This window comes from Staurois parvus, unplaced genomic scaffold (assembly GCF_062004578.1).
Source record: "Staurois parvus isolate SC_StPar_1 unplaced genomic scaffold, SC_StPar_1.0 ptg000132l, whole genome shotgun sequence".
In the NCBI taxonomy this organism is placed as follows: domain Eukaryota; kingdom Metazoa; phylum Chordata; class Amphibia; order Anura; family Ranidae; genus Staurois; species Staurois parvus.
Genome location: NW_028317928.1, coordinates 7,715,665 through 7,739,645, shown reverse-complemented (window position 1 = coordinate 7,739,645; position 23,981 = coordinate 7,715,665). Strand labels below are relative to the sequence as shown.

The window sequence follows — 23,981 nt, the reverse complement described above, 5'->3', positions numbered from 1 at the left end:
TTCCTGGATGAGCAGGCACCTTAAATGTCCCTCTTCACCTTCTTGTGACTGCCCTTGTTGATGGTCTTTTTTTTTACATGTTTTGTATTACATGATTACAGCTCAAAGACATTTTAACTTTTGGTGTGTTGGCAAAACATCACAAAGGCTCTAATATTAAACTGTGCTTGTAGGGCTCCTTTGTGTTCATGGGGTAGGTTGTGCCAGGATGCTGACTCACCAAACGCAAGTCCTTGCAGATTTGTATAGATTTAGGCTGCAATCCCTTGAAGCAAATCGAAAAATCAACACCCCCTTTACAACCTCTTCCCGTCTACATACCCTCCAGCCAGGGGCGGACTGACAACTCATGGGGCCCCCGGGCAATAGGGGATCATGGGGCCCGTGTCCTTGCCAAAACTCAAAAAAGCTTATGAAAAAGGTACCAGGGGCATTTCATGGGGCCCCCTACTGACCCCAGGCCCTCGGGCAGTGCCCGAGTTTCCAAATGGTCAGTCCGCCCCTGCCTCCAGCAACTCATATTCCCAGGTAGGTTTTCCGGTAATGACAACATTGGATCATGCCTATGCACTGTGCACCGGCACCACCACTTGTAGTCTCCAATTGGACAGTGCATGACAAAGTGACAACCTGGAGACATAGACACAAAAAACCGCTTGGACAAGGACCTTCATACAGGACCACAAAATATCATTTTAATAAATAACTTAAAATTACATTGACATAATAAATCTTACATGATTTTGTACATTTTATGTAACACTAATCCTCCCTGTAGCATCAATCTTTCCAGAACACTAGCTCCTTCTGTGGACCATAAACTAACCCCAAGTCCAACCCTCCCAGTTGTGGGCCATACTGCAACCCTAAATCTAACCCTCCCTGCTGAGGGCCATACCGTAACCCTAAATCCGACCCTCCCTACTGTAGGCCATACCGTAACCCTAAATCCAACCCTCCCAGTTGTGGGCAATACCGTAACCATAAATCTAACCCTCCCAGTTGTGGGCCACACCGTAAGTCTAAATCTAACCCTCCCTGCTGTGGGCCACACCATAACCCTAAATCCGACCCTCCCTACTGTGGGCCATACTGTAACCCTAAATCTAACACTCCCAATTGTGGGCCATACTGTAACCCTAAATCTAACCCCCCCCCAGTTGTGGGCCACACCGTAATCCTAAATCCAACCCTCCCAGTTGGCCATACTGTAACCCTAAATCCAACCCTCCCAGTTGTAGGCCATACCGTAACCCTAAATCCAACTCTCCTAGTTGTGGGCCATACCGTAACCCTAAATCCAACCCACCCAGTTGTGGGCCATACCGTAACCCTAAATCCAGCCCTCCCAGTTGTGGGCCATACCGTAACCCTAAATCTAACCCTCCCTGCTGAGGACCATACCGTAACCCTAAATCTAACCCTCCCTTACCAACCTCTATTTAATTCTAACCCCTTTTAATGACTAAAGGTATTTTGCCTTCTTGCAAATCATCTGGGATGTTATTAATGACCAGAGCAGGATAATCCATGAGGCAACCTAGCCAGGAGCTCTATGGATGTCTATAGGGCCCATCTACAGCCTTGATTCTCCTGCAGTTTACCAAGGGACAGCACAGTTGTTTAAAGCCCATCACCTACAAATGTATCCTCCCTTGTGGCCTGATGACGTCATACCAGTAGAGAGAATGCAAATAGGGCAGTTTCTCTGTACCTATTACATTCTTTTTCCATGTCAACTGATGGAACGGGGAGGAGATGCTACCTTGCCTAAGCCCTGGTTCACGTATATGTGAATTGGATGTGCTTAGAACCGCATCCAATTCACATGACGTGATCCAAACCAGCTCTATACGGAGCCGGTTGACATGTGCAGGCACGATAAATGACATATGTGCAGGTACGATTTTCAGTCCGGTTCCGGTGCGATTTCAAGTGTCATACACTTAAAAATCCACATCCGAACCGCTGAACGAAACCGCACCGGACCCCTTTGAAAAATTGCAGCGAAACTGGCTCATATGTGAAACCGGTCTAAGGGCTTTCTGTCTTAAAGCCTAACTCCAGGTTTACTTTCACTTTAAATAGTTTGGGCCAAGGTGGCTCAAACAAGCCATTTCCTTTGCTAGCTGGTGAGGCTGCTGCCAGTGCATTAGCTATATACAGTATACAGCGCTGTGTTGTGGCAGCACTACGGGGACTTCCCATCTGCTGCCAAAAAACAAGATCGGGTCAGGCTTAGTGCTCCTCGGCCATTCAGCCTTGTAGCTTTATCAGTGAATACAAGGTTTCCTCTGATTGGCTGAGGTGGAGAGCCAGCTGACATCTCGATGCCCCCCCTCAGCCAATCAGAAAAAGCCTTGTATTTAATGATAAAAAACAGAAGGCTGCAAATAGCTGAGAAGTGCTCAGCCTGACTGCATTTTGTTCTGACAGCAGGCAGGAAGTCCCTGTACCACTACCGGAGCACGGTGCTGTATACTGTAAGTAGCTGATGCATACATTTATATAGGACTGACAGCAGCCGCATCTATTAGAAAAGAAAATAGTTTATTTTGCCCCAACAAGCTATTTATTGCAACCACTTGCCCTCCGGATGATTTCCCCCTCTTCCTGACCAGACCATTTTTTGCGATACGGTGTTGCGTTACTTTAACTGACAATTACGCGGTCATGCAACGCTGCACCCAAATTAAATTTACGCCCTTTTTTCCCACAAATAGAGCTTTCTTTTGGTGGTATTTATTGGCTCTGCATTTATTTATTTTTGCGCTATAAAAAAAAAAGTGACAATTTTGAGGATAAAAAAAAACAATATTTTTGACTTTTTGCTATTAAACATATCCAGTAAAAAAATCAAATTTCGTCATAAATTTAGGCCAAAATGTATTCTGCTCCATGTCTTTGCTAAAAAAAAATCCCAATCCGTGTAAATTAATTGGTTTACATGAACGTTATAGCGTCTACAAATGGCGGTATATATACTGGGATTTTTTTTCACTAGTAATGGCGGCGATCAGCGACTTATAGCGGGACTTTATGTCTTTTTTTCCCCACAAATTGAGCTTACTTTTGGTGGTATTTGATCACCTCCCCCCTTTTTTTTTCTTAATTTTGAAAAAAACTAATATTTTTTCTACTACAAAACATTCTGAATAAAAATTTTTAAAAAAAAAATCAAATTTCTTCATAAATTTAGGCCAAAATGTACTCTGTTACATATTTTGATAAAAAAAAATCCCAATAAGCGTATTAATTAGTATGCGTAAATGTTATAGAGTCTACAAACTATGGGACATATACTGGAATTTTTTTATTTTTATTTTATACCCGTAATGGCGGCAATCAGCGACTTATAGCGGGACTGCGATATTACGGAGGACACTTTTACGCTGACACTTTGTGGAAACCTGTGACACTAATACAGTGATCAGAGCTAAAAAAATATACACTAATCACTGCACTAATGACACTGGCTATGAAGGGGTTAACATCTAGGGTGATAAAAGGGTTAAATGCATGCCTAGCTATGTGCTTGGTGCACATTAGGGGGTGCTGGTACAAGAGGAAGCGAAGGATCGTGTTCCCAGCTCTGCAGGGACACACGATCAATCACTCCCTCCTGTCACAAAAGAGCTGTGGCTATGCGCCCAGCTCTGTTCTTCCTCCCTGCCCTGCGTATATTAATTAGTGTGCATAAACGTTATAGTGTCTACCAGGGGTGGACTGACAACTCATGGGGCCCCCGGGCAATAGGGGATCATGGGGCCCCTGTGTCGTCGCCCACACTCAAACCACACCCAAAAAAGCCTATGAAAGGTACCAGGGGCATCTCATGGGGCCCCCTACTGACCCCGGACCCTCAGGCAGTGCCCGAGTTCCCGAATGGTCAGTCCACCCCTGGTGTCTACAAACTATGGGACATACACTGAAGTTTTTTAAATTTGTATTTTATACCAGTAATGGCAGCGATCGGCGACTTATAGCGAGACTGTGATATTGCGGAGGACATTTTTACGCTGACACTTTGTGGAAACCTGTGACACTAATACAGTAATCAGAGCTAAAAAAATATACACTAATCACTGCACTAATGACACTGGATATGAAGGGATTAAGATCTAGGGTGATCAAAGGGTTAAATGCGTGCCTAGCTATGTGCTTAGTGTACACTAGGGGGTGCTGGAACAAGAGGAAGCGATGGATCGTGTTCCAAGCTCTGCAGGGACACATGATCAATCACTCCCTCCCTGTCACAACAGAGCTGCGCCTATGCGCCCAACGATCTGCAGGTGCCGGGGAACATTCATTCACACAGACTCTCAGATTGGCTTCTGCTGTGACAGTTTACAGCAGAAGCAATCCGCCAGCGGTGCCCGCTCACCCCAGGGAGGCAGAAGTGCAAAATCGCATATATCTGTGATTTTGCACAGGTGAGCCACCCTGTAGCATTAAAACTGCTATAGGGCGGGGTAAAGTGGTTAAAGTAAACCTGGAGTTAGGCTTTAATTCATCTTTGCTAATGACTGCATACATTCGAGAGAACAGATGCACAAAGGAAATACAAAAGGAATAAAACTATGATATACTGTTCACGTTTTCAAGTAGGCAAAAACAAAGTGCGTGATGCCAGTTTTCTCCCAGCCACTGTAAAGCACCACAGTCAACTCTGGGGGGGGGGGTCAGAACCTCTGAACACAGCTTCCTTCATTCATAAGAAATGGTTTAATGCCCGTGTGGACTGTTCATTCAATACATTTTTCCATGTGGGGTTCAATACTCGTGGTCAACGGTACAAGCGATTAGGTGTTGCAAAATGTTCTGTTATCCCCTTATTTTCACCATGAATATGGCTGCTTCCCAATGAGAATTCTCTGATGTAATAGATTTTCTTTTTCCAGTGAAACATTTACCACACCCTGAACAGGACTACTGTATCTCCTCCGTGTTCTGCGTTTTCTTGTGATGAACAAAAACTGAACGGTAGTAAAACATTTCCCACACACTAAACATGACTCCTGAATCTCATCTGTGGTATGAGTTTTCTAGTGATAAACAAAAGCTGAATGGGTAAAACATTTGCCGCACTCTGCATGTGACTACTATATCTGCTCTGTGTTATGAGTTTTTTTGTGATACACAAAAACTGAACGGGTAGTAAAACATTTCCCGCACCCTGAACAGAACTACTGTATCTCCTCTGTGTTGTGAGTTTTCTTGTGATAAACAAAAGCTGAGCGTGTGGTAAAACACTTTCCACATTCCGAACATGAATATGGCTTCTGACCAGTGTGAGTCCTCTGATGACCAACAAGAGCTGAATTTGTAGTAAAACACTTCCCGCATTCCGTACATGAATACGGCTTCTGCCCGGTGTGAGTTCTCTGGTGATAAACAAAAGCAGAGCGTGTCGTAAAACATTTCCCGCATTCTGAACATGAATATGGTTTCTGCCCAGTGTGAATCCTCTGATGATCAGCAAGAGCTGAACTTGTGGTGAAACACTTTCCGCACTCCGAACATGAGAACGGTCTCTCCCCGGTGTGAGTTCTCTTGTGATTAACAAGAACGGAGTGCGTAGTAAAACATTTCCCGCACTCCGCACATGGATACGGCCTCAGCCCCGTGTGAGTACTCTGGTGTTTGACCAGAGCCGAACTCGTAGTAAAAAATTTCCCACATTCTGGACAAGAATATGGCTTGACCTCGGCATGAGTTCTCTGATGTTGGAGAAGACGAGCATTTGTTTTAAAACATTTTCCACACTGGGAACAGAAAAAAGGCCTCTCACCTGTGTGAACGCGGAGGTGGTAAGTAAGATTGGACTTCTGGCTGAAACATTTCCCGCATTCCGAACACACATAAGGGGTTTCTTCGGGGTCAATTACTGCTTGATTAATCAAGCACAATTTCTGAAGAAAACATTTCCCGCACACTGAACATGGCTTCTCCCCCGAATAAGATCTATGGTGTACAGTGAGAGTGTCATACCTGGTCAAGGATTTCCCACAAATGTAACATGAGAATGTTTCCTCCCCTTTGTGATCTGTATGATGGCTGATGGAAGGGGAGTGATTGAGAAGACTCCCCCCATGTATAGAGGGATCAGATATAAGATCTGCACTGGGAAGGACCGGATGGAGATTTGGGGTAACCTTTGGGGAGTTATTTCCCAGAGAACTGGACGTGCTGTACTTTACGGAATGTTCCTCCATATCACTACTGATGTGTTGTCCATCTGGGGAAAACAAGGGACAGAAGAGGAAATGAAATAGGTAAAAAAACATTAAAGCTGAAGGTTTGCATTTTCTCTTTCCTGGTTCCTCCTTTTCCTCCTCATCAACATGCTGACCTTTATAAATAAAATCCCTTGCTTTTAATTTCTGAGAATGGAGAAGGAGCGGAGGCACATGACTGAGAAGATATTAAACCTCACCCTGGAGATCATCTACCTGCTGACAGGAGAGGTGAGGAGGATTCTGGGAGGTCACATGACATCACTCTTATCTCTATTAATAAAACACAGACCTGACCAGAGAGGTGAGGAGGATTTGGGGAGGTCACATGACATCACTCTTATCAATAAAACACAGACCTGACCGGAGAGGTGAGAAGGATTCTGGGAGGTCACATGACATCACTCCTATCTCTATTAATAAAACACAGACCTGACCGGAGAGGTGAGGAGGATTCTGGGAGGTCACATGACATCACTCTTTATCTCTATTAACTACCTGCCGACCGCAGATAGCCGAATGACGGCTGCACTGCGGCCGGCCAGTTCTGAGTGGACGTCATATGACATCCTCCCAGAACGCGCTCTCCTGCGCTCCCCAGGGGGCGCGCACCCGGCGATCTCCGTGATCGCTGTGTCCTACGGACACAGCTGATCACGTGATGTGGTAAAAGGCCAATCACAGTGGCCTTTTACCACCTGATCAGCGGTGTCCAATGACACGCTGATCAGAGGGAAATGCAAGTGCCGGTTCTCGGCTGCACTTTCCTCACGCTGTCAGATCGTGAGGAAAGTACTGCCGAGAACCGGCAGTTGTCAGAGCGGGGATCGGCACCGATCATCAGGGCACTGATGATCAGTGCCCTGATGATCGGTGCCCAGCAGTGCCACCCGCAAGTTCCACCCACCTGTGCCCAGCAGTGCGCCCACTAGCTCCGCCCACCTGTGCCCAGCAGTGCACCCACCTGTGCCCAGCAGTGCACCCACCTGTGCCACTCTGCAGTGCCACCTACCTGTGCCCAGCAGTGCCACCCACCTGTGCCCACCCACCAGTGCAGCCCACCAGTGCTGCCAGTCAGTGCCACCAGTCAGTGCCCAGGGGTTGTGCCAGTCAGTGCCCAGCAGTGATGCCAGTCAGTGCCGTCTATCAGTACCCATCATCAGTGTCACCTATCAGTGCCGCCTATCAGTGCTGCATATTAGTGCCGCCTATCCGTGACACCTCATTAGTGCTGTCTATCAGTGCCGCCTATCCGTGCCACCTCATTAGTACTGCCTATCAGTGCCCTTTAGTGCTGCCTATCAGTGCCCATCAGTGTCGCCTATCAGTGCCCATCAGTGCTGCCTCATCAACGCACATTAGTGAAGGAGAAAAAATACCTGTTTGAAAAATTTTATATTAGAAACAAAGAAACTTTTTTTTTTTCAAATTTTTTGCACTTTTTTTATTTATAGCGCAAAAAGTAAAGCGCCCAGTGGCGATTAAATACCACCAAAAGAAAGCTCTATTTGTGAGAAAAAAATGATCAAAATTTCATATGGGTACAATGTTGCATGACCGCGCAATTGTCAATCAAAGTGCGGCAGTGCTGAAAGCTGAAAATTGGCCTGGTAAATAAGGGGGTATAAGTGCCTGGTAGGCAAGTGGTTAATAAAACACAGACCTGACCGGAGAGGTGAGGAGGATTCTGGGAGGTCACATGACATCACTCTCATCTCTATTAATAAAACACAGACCTGACTGGTGTCACATAACAGTTATCTGTCCTCATCAGGAATTAAGGCAGGGACCTTACAGGGAAATCGTTTTACAATAAAGACATAGTGACTTTTATCCGAGGAAGTCCATTATAGGAGGAGATTGAGAGAACCAACAACTGGCCATCCAATATTGGAAAGTAACTTTATACATGGACACGGAGCATTAGATTTTCCTTGTTTATCCCTCTACACATAGTTACTGAACGAGAAGAATTCACAGATCTATTCTGCATTTAGTGTTTATCACTCACCTGTGCTGATCTCTATATGAACTTCCTCTTCTTTGATCTTCACATGTTCTTCTTCAACTTTGACAATAGTCTGAGTGACTCTGGTGGTGTCTCCGGGGTCTGTGAATAAAGCTGAGAGTGAAGCCCCCTGTACTGATATGTATGAGACCCCAGAGAGTGTGTGTGGGGGGAGACTGGTCACATCTCAATGACATGATGTGAGGAGGAGAGGTGGAGTCTAATAGAGGCTGATGGCTCCTGACTCCCCCACTGGGCGCATACTGTCCCCCCATTACTGTCTACTGACAGAGGAGGGGGGGGAAGAAGAGATTGTTATAGTGACTGAACAAGGAGGATCTGGGACTCTTCTCTGGATTTAGTGTTTATTCCTCACCTGTGCTGATCTCTGGAGGGATCTCCTCCTCCTTACATGGCTCATAGCCGGAGTCTAATAGAGGCTGATGGCTCCTGACCCCCCCCACTGGGCACATACTGCCCCCATTACTGTCTACTGACAGAGGAGGGGGGAGAAGAAGAGATTGTTGTAGTGACTGAACAAGGAGGATCTGGGACTCTTCTCTGGATTTAGTGTTTATTCCTCACCTGTGCTGATCTCTGGAGGGATCTCCTCCTCCTTATATGGATCATCACCCATAATATACGGCTCTTCTTCGTCCTCAACTTCAACTTTATTCACAATCAGCTCTTTATCCTGGAACACATACACAAGGTTCTTTGTTTGAAACATTATCTGCACTTTGATTGAATGAACCATAACATTAGCTTTCATTAAAACTCTCAGTTCCATCTACCTGATCCTCCTGAGGTATCTCCTGATGTTCCTGAGGGATCTCCTGATGTTCCTGTGTGGAATCCCGGGAATACAGAGGACGGGGACATCTCTCTTGTGGGTTCCCATTACTGGATCCATCTACAGGAAACACACACACTGACTGAATCCATTGTTTCTATGTCTTTATATCAGAGGATGTGTGTATCTAGGTGGATCCTCAATACAAAAATTGAAAGTCTCCTCTTACCCGGTGATGTGAGGAGCGGCCGGTTCTCCATCATGACGTCCCTGTAGAGATCCTTGTGTCCTTCTATATACTCCCACTCCTTCATGGAGAAATAGACAGTGACATCCTGACACCTTATAGGAACCTGACACACACAATGATACAGTCACCATCCAGACACATCCCTTGTCTGTTACTGGAGAATGTCCCAGAATTCCCGGCACCGCTCACCTCTCCTGTCAGCAGCTCAATGATCTTCTGGGTGACTTCCAGAATCTTCTTCTCATTGTTTATCTCTGTTATCAGGGAGCGAGTTGGAGGTTCTGTCATGGAGCTGTGTTTCCCGCTCCAACTTTGTGATACGTGAGTCATGTGATCTTCAAATGGCTTCTTCACTATAATGCATTCCTATGTTTCAGAAGAGAAATAAATATCAGTACATAAGCAAGTAAAATAAATTCCGATTCACTGTAAACAAATGCAGTCATCTGCGACTGGGAGTTCCCAAAATCCATCACTTCCCTAGTCAGGTCAACATGGTAAAATAGCAATGAGCAATGTCATGTTCCACTCCCAGAATCCTCCTCACCTCTCTGGTCAGGTCTGTGTTTTATTAATAGAGATAAGAGTGATGTCATGTGACCTCCCAGAATCCTCCTCACCTCTTTGGTCAGGTCTGTGTTTTATTAATAGAGATAAGAGTGATGTCATGTGACCTCCCAGAATCCTCCTCAGCTCTCTGGTCAGGTCTGTGTTTTATTGATAAGAGTGATGTCATGTGACCTCCCCGAATCCTCCTTACCTCTCTGGTCAGGTCTGTGTTTTATTAATAGAGATAAGAGTGATGTCATGTGACCTCCCAGAATCCTCCTCACCTCTCCTGTCAGCAGGTAGATAATCTCCAGGGTGAGGTTTAATATCTTCTCAGTCATGTGCCTCCGCTCCTTCTCCATTCTCAGTCAGGTGATCAGTTTTGCCTTCACTTTGGCTGCCTATATGTAAAGAAAAAAAGAGAACCTGTCATACCTGTGGAAACACACACCAAGGTCTGAAGTCATCTGCTAATATACAGAATTGATAATAATATGGTACAGCTCACAATCAGCAGCCCAACTCACCTCATAGGACATATTGCTATACTCAGCCCTGGTATGGGGCTGGGAACAGGAAGAAGAGGATCCTTTTAGTGCAGGGGTGCCAAACTGGCGGCCCTCCAGCTGCTGCCAAACTACAAGCCCCACGCGGCATTGCAAGACTGACAGTTACAAGCATGAGTCTCAAAGGTAGAGGCATGATGGGACTTGTAGTTTCGCAACAGCTGGAGAGCCGACAGTTTGACACCGCTGTTTTAGAGGGAACCCAGTGAGCCGTAAACACCTCAATCTTACATTCCAAGAAGGATCTGACTATGAGTTCCCCTAGGATGTGATAACAAGCTTGGTGTGATCTGCCCGATCCTACTTAGAGACAAGGAAGGAGATGACTGCCACTTAGTGTTCCAGGTTCATCACATAAGCACCAGTCATGGCCCCTCAAATCACTCCAACAGGAGTCTTCCTTTTGTCTCTCCATGGTCACCTCTGTCCCACCCTTCTTAATAAGCTCCTACTTCTGTGAGCACCACCAAGAAGATCTATAATTCAGCCTTCAAGAGATGGGCCAGATATGATGTTATACTTACCTGATCTGTGCAATATTGCGCAGAGTGGTTCCGAACTCCTTCTTCTAGCAGTTCCCTGCCAGCGTTGTCCACTCCCCCTTCCTCCAGGTGCCTCTTTCGTGAGCCGGGTGCCATGACGGCAGCTGTGTGCACAATTCTGAGCTGAGCTTTGTGTGTCCACAGACAGACACAGCACTGGTAAACCTATGGCTCCCACTGCCCCCAGTATCTCCTGTGAGATCAGGGAGTGAGGGGAGCAGTTAACCCCTGTCGGTGTCTCACGGAAAGGTCCCAATCTCCCCTTGCGATCCGGACCTTTTCTGATCATGTGACAGCAAATCCCAACAGTCACATGACCCTGAAACCTCACCCCGCTTCCAGGAAGCCCCTTAAAGGGCCGGGAGGTGGCGGCGTGATGTGATTAAGCAACAAGCTGTGACGGGGGAAAAGAAAGTGGGCGGGGACTACATAGGGAGGGGGGAGGGATCATAATGACAAATAAAAAGTGATTGTAAGTGGTGGCGCACCGAGAAGGCCTCACCGAGAGAGGGAACACATTCAGAACCACCCCGGGGGAATGGGGTAGACGGAGAGCTGCAGCGGCAGACTGAGGCAGGACAAGGCCTATGTAAACAGGACAGCGGGACTAAGGCAAAAAACACAAGCTGGTCCCCAATAATCCGGGACAGTTGGGATGTACGCCGTCCCCACCCTGCATTACACGGTTTGTGAGAAGAGCGTCCCTCTGTGAATGCGACACTAGATCAAGTGGAAGGAAAACCTTTGCCAAACATTTAAATTATCGGCCAGAAAGAAACAGGAGTCCAACGTCAAATGAGACGCGTCAGCACCATATAAATACCTGGAACAAAGCATTCCCACCTTTATTTTTTATTTATGCAGAGCATGTGACCTGAGTCACATGACCCCCTCCCATTTACATGCAGTGCTAGGTCCCCTTTTCTTTTATAATAAGAAGATATGATTACCTCCTCCTCCCTGGGCACACACTCTGCAGCAGGAAGTTTAATTCAGCTACAAAAGCTCCTCTCTCCACCTTTTCCGGCTACAACAAAATGGCCGCCACGCTAAAGACACTTCCTGTTCACACCTGGAACGCGGTCGCCCTCTAGTGGTGGCTTTGACTCCTCTGGAAGATTGTCCTGTCGCTGCCATGGGCGTCACTATGGCAACCAGGACGGAGTGTTTCCGGAAGCAGCAGGAGGGAGCGCTTCCGGTGCCGAGGAGACGAGTGATGATAATAAGTGATAGGAGGAGGCAGAGTTCATGGCTGAGGGGAGCCTTACTGGTACCCTGAACTGAAAATTATTCTTAACCCCTCGCCCCCCCCCCCAAGGACTTCCGCCCCTTCCTGACCAGGCCATTTTTGCGTTATGGCACTGCGTTACTTTGACAATTGCGTGGTCATGCAACACTACACCCGAATGCAATTTATGTCCTTTTTTCCTCACAAATAGAGCTTTCGGTGGTATTTGATCACCTTTGTATTTTTTTGTGTTACTTTATCTGACAATTGCGTGCTCATGCAATGGTGCATCCAAATGAAATTTACGTCCTTTTCCCACAAATTTTTTTCTTTCTGTGGTATTTAATTGTCTCTGTATTTTTAAATTTTTGCGCTATAAAAAAAAAAGACTGACAATTTTGAGAAAAAAGAATATTTTTTACATTTGCTATTAAACATGTCCAGTAAAAAATCAAATTTTGTCATAAATTTAGGTCCCAAAATGTATTCTGCTCCATGTCTTTACTAAAAAAAATCCCAATATGTGTAAATTAATTGGTTTATGTGAAAGTTATAGCGTCTACAAATGGCAGTATAGATGCTGGAATTTTGAATTTTTTTTTTACTAGTAATGGCGGCGATCTGCAACATAGCGGGACTGCGGTGGGCATTCTGACACTGGGGGGGGGGGAACTGACTTGGTGTCACTGACATCCCCAGTTACATCAATACAGTGATCAGTGCTAAAAAAAAAAGCACTGACACTGTACTAATGGCACTGGGCAGGAAGGGGTTAACATGTGGGGCAATCAAAGGGTTAACTGTGTGTTGGGAGTGTTTTACTAGGGGGTGGGGTCTGTGTGCTTCACTGTAATCACACTGCTCTGGATGGCTGTGCTGAGCAGTGTGCCCAAGCTAACAGGGAGGAGGACTGTTCGTAAACAAAACAGTTCTCCTCCCTGTTGGAGATCCTCAGAAATCACCGGGCGCTGGCGGGTAATCGCTGGCTGGGACCCTGTGATTGACAGCCGCAGCCGCGAATGGCAGTGCAGGTAAGGTGCATGCCCCCTACCTGAAAATGCTAGATCTCGTATATATATACGTGATATTGCACACCCCTGCCGCCCTGTTGCAATATTTCTTCTATAGGACAGTCGGGAAGCGGTTAATAATAATGAAGTAGATGTTACTTCCCATTTCTTAGAAAGCGAATCTCCTTCTTTCCTCTGATGGATGAAATCAGGGATGTTCTAGAAGGAGAATGGAAATAGAGAAAAGATTTTCTCTCAATCGCCTGGGCAAGCTATATCCGCTATCAGAAGCAGACTCCAGAATGTTGGATGGTCCACCGGTAGTTGATGCAGCGGTGGTCCTCTTAGCAAAAAACATAACTTTACCTATGGATTACTTAACCTCATTTAAAGACCCCCTAGACAGACGACTAGATCTTGACCTAAAGAGGGCCTATCAGATGGCCGGAAATGCCTGCAAGCCAGCAATTGCGCTGACATCCGTCTCCAATGCCTTGCGAGTATGGACAGACAACATAGAGCTGGCTATTCAACAGGGAGATCCAAAGGAAGACATAGTCAAAGCTCTGGATGAGCTCAAGCTCTCAGCCGACTTCATTGGTGAAGTAGCTATTGATCTTCTGCAAGATCGATACTCCATGCTGTAATGGCAAGGCAGGCCTTATGGTTGAAGCCGTGGGCAGCCGGCACGGCATCAAAACAAAATTGGTGTAAAATCCCTTTCTATGACAAAGCACTGGTTGCAGAGAGGTTGGAAAAGGCTATTTTCCATGTTACAGGAGGAAAATCAGGCTTGTTACCGCAAGATAGAAAACCTAGACATACCAGGGGATTTACTTCAAGATTTCAGCAGTTCAGGGGCAAAGATTACAGGCAGTTCAAACAGGGCAGAGACTCAAGAAAGACCTGGAGAAGCACGCAATCCACTTTTCTGAGGGCCCATAAACAAAAGGCTCTACCTAAACCGCAGAACACCACCAAGTCCTTTTGACGCCAGGCGATTGCAGTAGGAGCAAGACTGCAGCATTTTGCCAAGGTTTGGATGCAAAAATGCCAAGATCCCTGGGTGGTCTCTACAGTTCAGTTTGGACACTTCTGGACTTTCTCAGGCTGGCCACCTCACCTCTTCTCTTCTTCACCCCCACGAGAATACCAGAGTCTCCTCAGAGTCTTCACAAAAGTACTGATCGCAGTCTTAGCCCCATTACGGGAAGTTTGGCTCAGGGTATATCACTACCTGGACAATGTCCTGCTACTAGCGAATAATCCAGCCCAACTAACAGAAAACAGGGAGATTCTGATTTCTACACTGTCAGAGTTCGGATGGATGATAAACCAAACAAAAAGTCAACTTATCCCAACACAGCAAATGATTTATCTAGGCGCCTTGATCGACACTTCCAAGGGGTCAGTGTCCCTTCCACCTCAGAAAATGGCAGCCATCTTCTGGAGGATGAAGAAAGTAAGGATACAATCTCACCTGATGGCCTTGGACTGCCTGAGTCCGATAGGGGTTAGCATGTATCCCAATGGTTCCATGGGTACCTGACGCACTTTCAATTAGAATTTCTAAGACAATGGAACAAGAGTTATCTATCCCAGCCCATACGTTTGGCAAGTCTGATGCACAGGGAGCAACGGTGGTGTATGAAGACAGAAATGCTTATAAGATTGTGTCCATTGGGGTATCTCTCCTGGACCAGAGTTACCACAGACACCAGTGCGATTGGCTGGGGGGAGCACTGCAACCAGGTGTCAATTCAAGGAAATGGGTGTTTCACACAACAAGAATCATCTCAAATATTCTGGTAATTCGAGCAGCTTTTCTTGCTCTGATAGCCATGGAGTTTCAAATCAGACACAAGCCAGTGCTTCTCTGAATGGACAACAGGGTGGCAGTTTCATATATGCAGCATCGGGGGGGACCCACAGCAGGTCTTTATTGAGAGAAGTGGAACCCATCATCCTTTTGGCAGAAAGTAATTAATGGATCTAACAGCAGTCTATCTGCCAGGCCACTCTAATATGAAGGCAGACCTTTTGTCCCGAAAATTTGTGGATGCCAACAAAGGGTCTCTACATTCCAAGATATTCGATTGGATTGTGAATCTGTGGGGTCTTCCCGATCTGGATTTCTTTGTTACAGCAGACAACTCAAAGGTACCGAGGTTAATTTCACGCCTACCTCACCCCCAGGCAGAAGCAATAGATTCCCTCTCGAGTTCGTGGGCATGCAACCTGGCCTATGCAACCCCCCAGCCTCTTATCTCCAAAATTCCTTTTGAGACTTCTGACAAAAGTCACAACAGTGATAGCGGTCCTACCGTACTGGCTGAGACGCCCATGGTTTCCTGTAGCAGTGTTCGCTCAATAAAAATCCCACTCATACCTTTTCTTCTGTGTCAGGAACAGCACACACATCCGGATCCTCACAAATTGAATCTTCACACATGGTTGTCGAAAGGCAGAGGTTTCAGGCCCTAAGATGTTCTTCGGAAGTTATTTCGACTCTACTCAAAGCCTAAAAACCCTCTACAAGTAATATGTATGATAAGGTTTGGAACAAGTTAAAAGCTTTTTCAACTAGGAGGAACTTCAATCCAGATCTGCCCCCCCCACTTCTCAGCTTCTGAACATCCTCCCGGCAGGCCTTAACCTTGGTCTAGGGCTGAGCACCTTAAAGGTGCAGGTGGCAGCGATCTCTGCGGCAACAGACAAGAGGTGGGCCGAAGATTTGCTTGTGGTCCAATTCTTCAAAGACATTAAGAAGATATGTCCACCCGTCAAAAAAGCTTTTCCCACTTGGGATCTGTCTGTAGTCCTAGAGGCTTTATCCAGCCAACCCTTTTCTCTTTCTGCATCTGCCTCCTTGTGGAATCTGACTCTAAAAGTGGCCTTTCTAATAGCAGTATTATCTCATACAAGATTGTCAGAACTTCAAGCCCTAGGGGCAGAAGAGGACCACATTACTTTCTACCCAGATAGGGTGGAACTTAGAACACTGCGCTGATTCGTTCTGAAGGTTTCTTCCTTTTCCAATCTTTCGGAACCATGGGCTCTACCAACCTTTTCAGATCCTCCATGAGCTTGACATCGCCAGTGTGCTAAGGTGCTATCTTCAAGCTACAGTGTCTTTTAAGGACTCATCTAATCCATTTGTCATCCCCTGGGGCAAAAACAAGGGAAAAGAAGCTTAAAGAACAATTGCTTCTTGGATGGTGAAGTTAATTCATAAGGCGTACAGAGCCAGGGGTTTGGAACCCCCCTCTTCAATCAGGGAACATTCAACCAGGTCTGTCTCCACTTCTTGGCAGCTAAGGCAAATGTATCCATCAAGACCATCTGCAGAGCAGCTACGTGGTCAGCCCAACACACATTTATGAGGCACTACTGTAGACCCAGGGGCTCTCTTATCTGTGGAGTTCAGCAGACAAGCTATCAGAGCGGCCGTTGTCTGTTCTAAATGAAAATCCTTTTTTGAATAAAACTTTTTCTAAGCATGATCCCACCTGTTTCAGCTAGTTATTTATCACAGGTATGCTGCCATGGAGGCACCAGGAAAACAGAAAATTGTACCATACTTACCGTAATTTTCCTTTCCTGGTGCCTATCCATGGCACCATACAATCCCGCCCTCAGTATTCTATATTACAGAGAATGGGGGTACCTTAATCCTTTTCTTTATATATTCACTGGTCCTGAGGGAGAAGTCTAAGTTGGAGCTCATCACAGCTATGCTGCCATGGATAGGCACCAGGAAAGGAAAATTACGTTAAGTATGGTACAATTTTCGGGTGTTTTTTTCATTTTGGATAGAGTAAGGGAGGGGTATAACCTCTGTCAGATTATTTGTTTGCCATAATAATAATAATCTGTTGCCAATTGTGGAGATTTCCCTTTATTTCCTGTTCCATAGCCAAAACAGGAAGTGAGAGGAAATCCCTGCAAATTAAAGAAATTCCGTGGGTCCCCCCAGGTCACCAGAACTAGTGTCCCCTTTGGAAGATTTCCCCGCTATTAGCTGGAAGTATACAGGAAAACAGAAGACTTGGGACTGGGGCACCACGTGACCACGGGCTAAGGTAAGTAAAAACACTGAACCCAGAGTGAGGCTTTAACTCTCAAACTCACCCTCTTTAACTATTTCACCTCTGGAAGGTTTTTACCCCCTTCATGACCAGGGCATTTTTTTTGCTATTCAGCACTGCGTTACTTTAACTGGTAATTGCGCGGTCATGCTACACTGTACCTGCATGACATTTAAATCATTTTTTTTAACACAAATAGTGCTTTCTTTTGGAGGTATTCGATCATCACTTAGTTTTTTTACTATATAAATGAAAAAAAAAAATATTTTTTACTTTCTGCTATAAAACATACCCAATAAAAAAATGTAAAATCTAATTTCTTCATAAATTTAGGCCAAAATTAGGGATGCACTGATACCGAGTATTTATATGAGTACTCGTGCTCGTGAAAATGCTAATGATGGCCAAAAACGATACGTTGCAGTGCAATTTGTGTCCATACAAAATGTATGGACGCAAACTGCACCGCAAAGAATTGCATGCGATTTGAACAGGAATGCGTCGCATGTGGTTTCCCTGCTGCTCCTGTGAGAACAGTTACATAGTTACATAGTCTGGCTGAAAAAAGACAAAAGTCCATCCAGTTCAACCATTACAAAAAAAAAAGTTATAATCCTATACTCACAGTTGATCCAGAGGAAGGCAAAAAAAACCCAGCAAAGCATGATCCAATTTGCTCCTGCTGGGAAAAAATTCCTTCCTGATCCCCCGAGAGGCAATCGGATATTCCCTGGATCCACTTTACCTATAAATGTTAGTATCCAGTTATATTCTGTGTATCCAAGAAAGAATCCAGGACTTTCCTACAGCAATCCACTGAGCTGGCCAGAACCAACTCTTGAGGGAGTCTATTCCACATTTTCACAGCTCTAACCTTTCCGTGTTTGGAAATTAAATTTCTTTTCCTCCAGATGTAAAGAGCACCCCTTGTCCTCTGTGATGACCTCAGGGTGAATAACTACACCGAGTTCACTATATGAACCACTGATGTATTTATACATGGAGATCATATCCCCCTTATGTATTATACACGGAGATCATATCCCCCCTTATGTATTATACACGGAGATCATATCCCCCCTTATGTATTATACATGGAGATCATATCCCCCCTTATGTATTATACATGGAGATCATATCCCCCCTTATGTATTATACATGGTGATCATATCCCCCCTTATGTATTATACATGGAGATCATATCCCCCTTATGTTTTATACATGGAGATCATATCCCCCCTTATGTATTATACATGGAGATCATATCCCCCCTTATGTATTATACATGGAGATCATATCCCCCCTTATGTATTATACATGGAGATCATATCCCCCCTTATGTTTTATACATGGAGATCATATCCCCCCTTATGTATTATACATGGAGATCATATCCCCCCTTATGTATTATACATGGAGATCATATCCTCCCTTATGTATTATACATGGAGATCATATCCCCCCTTATGTATTATACATGGAGATCATATCCTCCTTATGTATTATACATGGAGATCATATCCCCCCTTATGTATTATACACGGAGATCATATCCCCCCTTATGTATTATACATGGAGATCATATCCCCCCTTATGTATTATACATGGTGATCATATCCCCCCTTATGTATTATACACGGAGATCATATCCCCCTTATGTATTATACATGGAGATCATATCCCCCCTTATGTATTATACACGGAGATCATATCCCCCCCTTATGTATTATACATGGAGATCATATCCCCCCTTAATCTCCTCTTCTCAACAGAGAATAAATTCAGTTCTTCTAATCTTTCCTCATAGCTGAGCTCCTCCATGCCTCTTATCAGTTTGGTTGCCCTTCTCTGTACTTTCTCCAGTTCCCCAATGTTCTTTTTGTGAATTGGTGCCCAAAACTGAACTGCATATTCCAGATGAGGTGTTACTAATGATTTGTACCAGGATAATATGATATCTCTCTCTCTAGAGTCTATACCTCTTTCAATACAAGAGAGGATTTTGCTCGCTTTAGAAACCGCAGCTTGGCATTGCATGCCATTATTAAGCTTGTGATCTACCAAAGTCCCCAGATCCTTCTCCACCATTGACCCCCCCCAGATCATTCACCACTGACCCCCCCAGATCCATCTCCACCATTGACCCCCCCGATCCTTTTTCACCATTGACCCCCCCAGATCCTTCTCCACCATTGGCCCCCCCCCCAGATCCTTCTCCACCATCGACCCCCCCCAGATCCTTCTCTACCATTGATTTGCAGGGGAAAAAAAACAAGCACATCGCTGCTGTTTGTTTAGAGCCCTGTGTTGTTAGTAAACACAGAGCTCCTGACTATCATCCACTCAGTCAATCAGCAGACCAACAGTAATCTCAACCAACTCTTACATAATCCTAAAACCAGAATAAACTGGAATTAATTTTTCTCTGGTGTTGAGACAAACTGTTCCACACTTCCGGAAGTTTTGGCTTCCTGCAGCTCACCTGAGAGTTTCTGAGAACGAACAGCATGTGTTGTCTTGAACTTGTGAAACATGCCCTGTTTTTTTTTTTAACCACTTGCCTGAAGCCCAATAGCAGAAATAATGCTACAGGGAGGCAAGGCTGTGCAAAATCACGTATATATATATATATGATTTGCATTTCAGGGTAGGGAGTGTGCGCCATCATTGGCGGCTAGGCATGTCAATCACTGGGTCCCGGCCAGAGATCCCCCCCCCCCGGCACCTGGCGTGCAAAGCTGGCAGGGGAGAGACCTGTGTGTAAACTTAGGTCTCTCTCCTGTCAGCAAGGACATGCTGCTTTGTATCTCTCTGCACAGCATGTCTCCCTAGTAAAACACACACAGTTAACCCTTTGATCGCCCAAGATGTTAACCCCTTCCTGTCCAGCGCCATTAGTACAGTGTTAGTGCTTTTTATTAGCACCGATCACTGTATTGGTGTCACTGGGGATGTCAGTGGCAGTTAATTGCCATCCAGTGTCAGAATACCCGCCGCAGTCCTGCCGTAAGTCGCTGATCGCCGCCATTACTAGTATAAAAAAAAATTGAAATTCCAGTATATATACCGTCATTTGTAGACGCTATAACTTTCATGTAAACCAATTCATTTACATATATTGAGATTTATTTTAGCAAAGACATGAAGCAAAAAAGTTTTGGCCTAAATTTATGCTGAAATTTGATTTTTTTAAAAAAATTTATTGGACATGTTTAACCCCTCGCCCTCCTGAGGATTCCCCCCGACTAGGCCATTTTTTGTGTTACAGCGCTGCGTTAATTTAACTGACAATTGCGCAGTCATGCAACGCTGCACCCAAATGAAATTTACGTCCTTTTTCCCCACGAATTGAGCTTTCTTTCGGTTTTATTTCACCAGCTCTGTGTTTTTAATTTTTTGTGCTATAATCAAAAAAAAGACCGACAATTTTGAGAAAAAAAAAAACAATATTTTGGACTTTTTGCTATTAAACATGTCCAGTAAAAAAATTTTAAAAATCTAATTTCGTCATAAATTTCGGCCAAAATGTATTCTGCTCCATGTCTTTGCTAAAAAAAATCCCAATACGTATAAATTAATTGGTTTACATGAAAGTTATAGCGTTTACAAATGGTGGTATAGATACTGGGATTTTTTTTTTCCTACCAGTAATGGCAGCGATCAGCTGCTTTCAGTGGGACTGCGGCGGGCATTCTGACACTGGGGGGGGGGGAAACTAACTTGTTGTCACTGACATCTCCAGTGACACCAATACAGTGATCAGTGCTAAAAAAAGCACTGACACTGTACTAGTGGCACTGGGCAGGAAGGGGTTAATGTGAGGGGCAATCAAAGGGTTAACTGTGTGCAGGGAGTGTTTTAGTAGGGGGCCGTGGGGGGCTTCACTGACTGTAAGCACACTGCTGTGGATAGCTGTGCTGTGCAGTGTGCCCAAGCTGACAGGGTGGAAGACTGTAAACAAAACAGTCTTCCTCCCCATCAGTGATTATCTCGGTAATCACTGAGCGCCGGCGGGTAATCACCAGCCGGGACCCGGTGATTGGCGGCAGCTCTCGCGCATGCCCCCTACCCGGAAATGCAAAATCAGGTATATATATATATATATATATATATACATAGTTGTGTTCAAAATAATAGCAGTGTGTTGACAAAAGTGAATAAAGCTCAAAATCCTTCTGATAGCTTTTATTTCCATACACACAAATGCATTGGGAACACTACACATTCTATTCCAAATCAAAACATGAAGAAAAATAGATCAAATTTGTGTTGTTCCCCTAAAAAAAAATTGAAGAAAAGTGAACATTAGACTGTTCAAAAAAATTGCAGTGTTTGTATTCTTCTTTACAAACTCAAACATTCACTATATAAACTGAAAAATGTTTGAAGATTTTGCTTTCCTTTGAATCACTTAATGAATATTTCGTTGTATAAGCACTGTTTCTGAGAACTGCTGTACATCTGTGTTGCATGGAGTCAACCAACTTCTGGCACCTGTGAACAGGTATTCCAGCCCAGGATGATTGGACTACATTCCACAGTTCTTCTCTATTTCTTGGTTTTGCCTCAGAAACTGCATTTTTAATGTCACCCCACAAGTTTTCTATTGGATTAAGATCCGGGGATTGGGCTGGCCACTCCATAACGTCAATCTTGTTGGTCTGGAACCAAGATGTTGCACGTTTACTGGTGTGTTTGGGGTCGTTGTCTTACTACGTTGTCTGGTAGTTTTTCGCTTTCTTCCACATCTTTCAGGTTTTGGTTGCCATTTTAAAGCATTTGCGATCATTTTAGCTGAGCAGCCTATCATTTTCTGCACTTCTTTATATGTTTTCCCCTCTCCAATCAACTTTTTAATCAAGGTACGCTGTTCTTCTGAACAATGTCTGGAACAACCCATTTTCCTCAGAATTTCAGAGAGAAATGCACTGTAACCAGCATGTACAACATTTGCTGCCTTCCTTCCTTAAATAAGGGCAATAATTGCCACCTGTTTTTCAAAGAATGAATGACCTCACTAATAGAACTCCACACTGCTATTATTTTGAACATGCCCCTTTCAATTAGTGATTCAATTACACAGAATCAGCAGCATGCATGTCATGACTGTTGGGTCTGTTGCATTTCTATTACTCTACTACACCTGCTAGTAAATTATTTGCCATGTAGAAATATCATTTCTACCAAAAACAGTGATTGATCAGGTTAGTGATGTCTGACTGCTATTATTCTGAACACAACTGTATGTATATAATGTGTGATTTTGCGCACCCATGTCGCCATGTAGCAGTATATCTGCTAAACGGCAGCGGGTAAGCGGTTAAACTGCAAACTTATGTAATGACCAGCATAAATGCAAAAGAATAGATAAAATAGAATAAAGACAAACACACAGGAAACACAAAAGGAATAAAACATGAGTGTATTGAATGTTAACAAGTAACCAAAATCAAAGAGAATGATGCCAATTTCCTTCCTGCACAAAAAGCATACTCATCGCCCACAGCCATCTCTGGAAACCTGCGGGATCTTACATAGGGATCAAAAACAGTCGCCTACATTCAGATGATGCAAATGATTTAATTCTTGTTGGACCAGCGCTGTAATAGCCTCTCCCACTCCGGGATCATGATTTTGTGTGTGGAGATTGATGTGGAAGATATTAGAGGGGAGCATTGAGGCCTCTTGCACACTGCAGCTTGAAAAAGCTCAGTACATATTTTTTTTTCACTGGGGTAAAATGTAACCTATTATTTACAAAGTGCCTGTGCACACAAGACAGTAAAAAAAAAAAAAAAAAAGTAAAATCTGCATTTTTGGTCAGTAATTTACGCCGTGTGTGCGCTAATGCATTTGAATGCGTGCAAATACGCACGTGAGCATAAATATTAAAGTGTGACTAAACCCACAACAGTAAAATCAGTCTGTAGATGCAGTAAAGCGTGTTTGTTATACTCACTGTGGAACCTAAGCGGTTAATCCTCTGCACGGTTTAAAAATGCTGTTTGATCCTGTCTTCTCTGATCTTTCCCTTCTTCCAGTGTCTCCCTCTTATCGCCTGATAAAACATACCGTGTGGAGAGACTCTGCACTTGCTCAGTTTAATGTGTATTGCTAGAAAGGTCAGGGGTCCTGCACACTCCTAGAGCAGAAAGAAAACTCTTCCTACAAGCTTTAACATGTGCTGGGCTGGACAGAGATAGAAGTCACAAGACTGCTATATACTGCTGATGAGAAAAGGAATTTAGCAGTTTATATTTACTAAAATAATTGCATTTCCATGTTGTGTGTATTGTGGAAGACCGGATATAGTGAATGCAGGGTCTGGGGAGAGCAGATATAGTGAATGCAGGGTTCGGGGAGAGCGGATATAGTGAATGCAGGGTCTGGGGAGAGCAGATATAGTGAATGCAGGGTCCGTGGAGAGCGGATATAGTGAATGCAGGGTCCGGGGAGACCGGATATAGTGAATGCAGGGTCCAGGGAAGGTTGGATATAGTGAATGCAGGGTCCAGGGAGAGCGGATATAGTGAATGCAGGGTCCAGGGAGAGCGGATATAGTGAATGCGGGGTCCGGGGAGAGCGGATATAGTGAATGCGGGGTCCGGGGAGACCGGATATAGTGAATGCAGGGTCTGAGTACAGCGGATATAGTGAATGCAGGGTCCGGGGTTTAGTAACGCTTTAATTTTCCCTAAGAATATATTGTGC

General features: G+C 44.6%; 2 protein-coding genes across 2 annotated transcripts in view; one reads left to right on the top strand and one right to left on the bottom strand.

Annotated features, from left to right (window-relative positions):
* Positions 1 to 23,981, top strand: part of LOC149466273 (uncharacterized) — a 198,461-nt gene that overhangs the window by 46,088 nt on the left and 128,392 nt on the right. The window lies entirely within an intron of this gene.
* LOC149466276 (uncharacterized) overlaps positions 670 to 23,981 on the bottom strand; it is a 51,132-nt gene continuing 27,820 nt past the window's right edge. Inside the window, 8 exon segments of the mRNA XM_089672694.1 lie at positions 670 to 6,238; positions 8,248 to 8,346; positions 8,830 to 8,938; positions 9,039 to 9,157; positions 9,267 to 9,390; positions 9,477 to 9,653; positions 10,121 to 10,204; positions 10,927 to 11,072. Of these exon segments, the coding sequence (XP_089528820.1) occupies positions 5,046 to 6,238; positions 8,248 to 8,346; positions 8,830 to 8,938; positions 9,039 to 9,157; positions 9,267 to 9,390; positions 9,477 to 9,653; positions 10,121 to 10,204; positions 10,927 to 11,072 (2,051 nt within the window). The 3' untranslated portion in view covers positions 670 to 5,045.